The 4,469-nt window shown below is 42.9% G+C and overlaps 1 protein-coding gene across 1 annotated transcript; it reads right to left on the reverse strand.

The window, feature by feature from the left end:
• Positions 1-3,202: 3,202 nt before the first annotated feature.
• Positions 3,203-3,632, reverse strand: LOC102754707 (cytochrome c oxidase subunit 6B1). The gene has a single exon (XM_006761424.2). It carries the CDS (start codon positions 3,575-3,577, stop codon positions 3,317-3,319), a length of 261 nt encoding a protein of 86 aa, XP_006761487.1. The 5' UTR covers positions 3,578-3,632; the 3' UTR covers positions 3,203-3,316.
• Between the last annotated feature and the right edge of the window lie 837 nt (positions 3,633-4,469).

Here is a 4,469-nt window from a genome sequence, read left to right on the forward strand (position 1 = left end):
CTCCTTTGGTGACCTAACAAGAGGATTACAGCTTTTCAAAAGATTTCTTAAGGTTTTCTAGAGAGAGAAATTAATTAGAGCAAAAATAGGCAAATTATGAGCATAAAAGATGCTAAATTTAAGACATTTCCCTAGATTCTTTGTTATTTCTATTGACCCTTCCAGACTCTTCATAAACACACACACACACACACACACACACACACACACACACACACGCAGACCCCCCGGCACTGCTCTTTATCACATGATAAAAATTTCATCTTAAACTTACCTGGGTGAACCACTAATAAAAAATATCAGTTTCTCAGGCTAAATCTGACATATATCTTCTCCTCTGAAACACTGAAGCTTGTCACCTGGAAGCTTCAGTCAGACCTGGTTGTCTTCTTTCCTGCTCACTGACCAGCAGGGTGGAGAGAAGCACAGGAAAGGGGACTCTAGACTGCACTTTGTTCCTCTTTGTCCATGTGATGGTGAACCTCTCATGACCATAAAGCCAGGTGTTCAATCTGCATATTATTTATCTGCTGATATGGAAACACACATCTCTGAAGAATGGCTGCCCTTCTGCCTGCTTTTATTTCTTTTCCTTTCATTTTCAAGATGATAGTATATAGTAGAGATTTAAGTGAAACATTCTCATACCACCTTCCCAGAGTTATGTATTTATCTTGTTCAGAGTAAGGGATGTGTGTACATGCTACCTCCACAGTGTTTTATCATCCAGACCGATTGGACCTATAGTTTATGGAAAATATACCCAGAGCACTGAGGGGAGCTGAGGTTTGCTTTTACATCTCCAGCCCCATGATTGCAGTCTGTCCGTGCAAAACCTAGTGCAGATACTTACAGTCTTGGAGAGCAGGCTTTCTCCTGGACACGCTGTGCACTGAGTGCCCACAAAGCCGAACGGGAACTTTAATGGTGGCTCTAGGTGAGAGCACAGGGGACACACACACTGATGTGCTGTGAGGTCATTTGCACTCAGTTTTACCTCTGACACAGGAGATGAACTAAATCCTAGGGACATAACCTGGATTTACCAGAGATCTCCTGATCGATCTCCTGATGCCATGGATTTGATGTCTGATTGAGGCCCCGGCTGACCCTCATGGCTCTCGGTCCCCTACACAGATGCCAGCATCATGCATTTCTCTGGTCTTAAAGAAGTTTGTTTCATGTCTGAGAATACCTGACAGGAGCCTCATTCTCAGGTTGGAAATTGGATGACTTAGGGAGAAAAGTTACCAAATCCACGCCCTCTTCCCATCCCCGAGATTTAAGAAAACATGGGGCCCTAACCGGTTTGGCTCAGTGGATAGAGCATCAGCCTGCAGACTGAAGGGTCCCAGGCTCGATTCCATGGTCAAGGGCATGTACCTTGGTTGCGGGCACATCTCCAGTAGGAGGTTTGCAGGAGGCAGCTGATCGATGTTTCTCTCTCATCAATGTTTCTCACTCTCTATCCCTCTCCCTTCTTCTCTGTAAAAAATCAATAAAATATATTTTTTAAAAAGAAAACATGGGTACAGATGCTCTGCAGGTGAAAAATGCAGAACTGTACTGTTTGGAGGCTGTTAATTTGCATTGATGGGCAAGATTAAGAACAGAATTGGAGGATCTTGCATGCAAAAAGAAATCAGAAGGGCAAGTTCCTCCCAACCTTCTTTCCTGCTGTGGGGAATTTCAGGGACTTGAAGGAAATTATGGCCTTCAGCTGCATAGACAGCAGGATGCCCAGGCGCTGTTTTCCACTACTCTGAGCGCATGAGCCTAAAAATTACTAATAAGTATTTCTACTGGCCAAATTGCCAGCTCCATGACTAATATAAAAAATATAAATAATAAATAAAATAAGCCAAAAAGTAACAACCGTTAAAAGGAGGAGGCATTTCTACCAAGTAAACCGGCTATAATTGAAGCTGTTCAGGTGGGAGCGTTGGCCATTACTAACTGAAGGAGTGGGGGTTGGATTCCCTGCCATGAACCTTTAAGGAGGCTGAAAAAGGGTCAGTAATGAGAAAGGCATTTCTGGAGTTCCTTCACTGTACATCCTGACCTTGCCTGGAAAGGACAATGGTGTCAGATTCCTGAATTTGAGCCTGAGCCTCATCAGATGCATCAATTCTCTGTGCAGCTTTCCTTGAATTGCAGTTGTTGGCACCTGCTGAGTTATGTTTTCTTTTGAGACAATGAGTTTGTGTTTGTGTTGCCTTCAGTGTGGACTCCGTGGTCCCACCTGTTGGTGCCAGACCTGCAGTTGATTCCTCACACCTCTCAGTGGGGCAGGAGATGCCAACCCTGAGTTCTCCAGGTACATAGGTTTCTTATAAAACCTATTTCCAACAGTAGAATTAAATCCACATCCAATCAGGAAGCCACGAATTGTCTCTTGTAATTCTCAGGGAGCACTGCCTTGATAGCAAGCTTGTTTGAAATGTGTGAGTTTATACTGTTCACACAATGTGAGACAGGGAAAAACCTGGTAAATGCATTTTGAACAAATGAGGAGTTGAACACATGAATTTCTTGTTCCCTTATACTTATTGTTTATGCCACTCTATTGTCACCTACATTTTCAAAGATATTCATAATAACCCATACATCTTCATTTCCCAAAGTTTGCTAATTTTTATCGCCATTTACTCTCTGTGAATTCTCTGCTGAGGATAATGAGGAGCCTGTCTCCTGTTGTTCTCTCACTTTTCCCTCCCTTGTTGATATATTGTTGCTCTTGAACATATTGCTTTAAATAATGTGAAAAAAGTTCATGTGAATGTTTTTATTACCTGGAAAAGAATTATCATAGAAATAAATTTTCCACAACCAATAACGTAGTAAAGATATATGGTTATAAATTGGTTAACCTTTGTTATTTAGTCCATCGGTTCAGAAGCCAGAGATATAGTTTTAAATATTGGCTGAGCAATTTGTTGCAGACACTTTTTACATGTTTTAGTGTTGAAAACTGAGAAAATCCTTTAGGGTCTATAAAAATATAGATGAAATATTAGTATATGTCAGAGATGAAAATGGCACACAAGTACAATTAGAGAAAAGGAGACTTGAAAAGAGTATAACCAATAAATACACAGGTCCAAGGGACTTTCAGAAAGATTGAAGAGCATATATTTGGGGAGAGCCGACACAATGTTGGGAGGTGATCTTGGCATTGATGTGTATAACATTGGCTATGGCCTTTTTTTTTTTCCAACAAGTATTTATTATTAGTTAAGCCATGATTCAGGATTCTAGGGTGGGATGTACCCAGGCCCCCCTTCACGCCCTGGGAAAAGGATGGAGGATGCCCAGTTCAGATCTTCCCAGGAAACGTGCCTTCTGCCCGGTGGTCATCCCAGGCTGAAACCCAGGATATGAGGCACAGGGACTTGTACACACGTCGGTACCATTCACACACAGAGACATCACCCCCTTTAGCAGTCATTGCCTTCTCACAGCGGTGGAAGTCCAGGTAGTTCTGCCAACAGTTCCTGGTCTGGTTCTGGTTGGGGAAGCGGCTGTCAAAAGGAGCAGTCCGGTAGTTCTTGACTTTGGTCTTGATGTCTTCTGCCATGTTGCTGATTCCTAAAGACGCCCCTGAAGCCACTTGCAGCTCAATGTGACCTCAGCAAAGAGCTGGCCTTTGTTAATAACTGAACAGATAACAGGCGACTCTGGGCTCAGTATGTGGTTGTTATAATTAGACACAAACTTCATGGGTTATGGCAATATGTGAGCTCCCCTCTCAAAAAAGCCAAATGGTGACAAACCCAGACCATAAAGAGAGGCTAAATCCCAACTGGAACAATTTCCATAATTTACTTGCACAAATATTTCCACGGTTCCTCACACTCTCTCATCATCCCAGACACTGAGAGATGTCCCTCTTCTCCAGACCCGCTGCTCTCAGGATGTTGCTCCCAGGTTTTAGGGACTTAGCCACCAGAGGCAAGCACTCTCCAAAGGTAATCACCTATATAAATTGGGATATAATCGATATATAACATTCTGTTTGCAGATTAGTCATCATATTTGCGGCCTGAGTGAGCCTGTTACCCACAGATTTGATGGTGGTGTTCTGCCTCGCAGGTCTTCTCCACCAAGTGTGCTCAGTGCTGTCTTCAGTCCTGGGCTCAGATATCACCTCTGTTCTTCCCCAGCCAGAAGTGCTGCAGGTGGCACCTTTCCTGTAACTTCTATCTCTCACGCTCTGCTCTCCTTTCTACATAAGCATATGTGTTGTTATCTCCCATTTTAAAACAGAACGCAATTAACAAATAATTGAGAAGAGGCACAAGCTAAATTTCTTCCTTTATTCTCTACTAGATTCTGCCCTAACTTTCTTCCCTTTAAGCCAGTGTGTCTTTGGAAATGTGGTGCCCTCAGCCTATTCACTTACCTAATATCCATTCTCACTCCCACCCCCAAGTCTGCTGAAAGTGCCTCAGCCAATTCCTTCAGGTTCC

Source organism: Myotis davidii, unplaced genomic scaffold (genome assembly GCF_000327345.1).
Source record: "Myotis davidii unplaced genomic scaffold, ASM32734v1 scaffold3758, whole genome shotgun sequence".
Taxonomy (NCBI): domain Eukaryota; kingdom Metazoa; phylum Chordata; class Mammalia; order Chiroptera; family Vespertilionidae; genus Myotis; species Myotis davidii.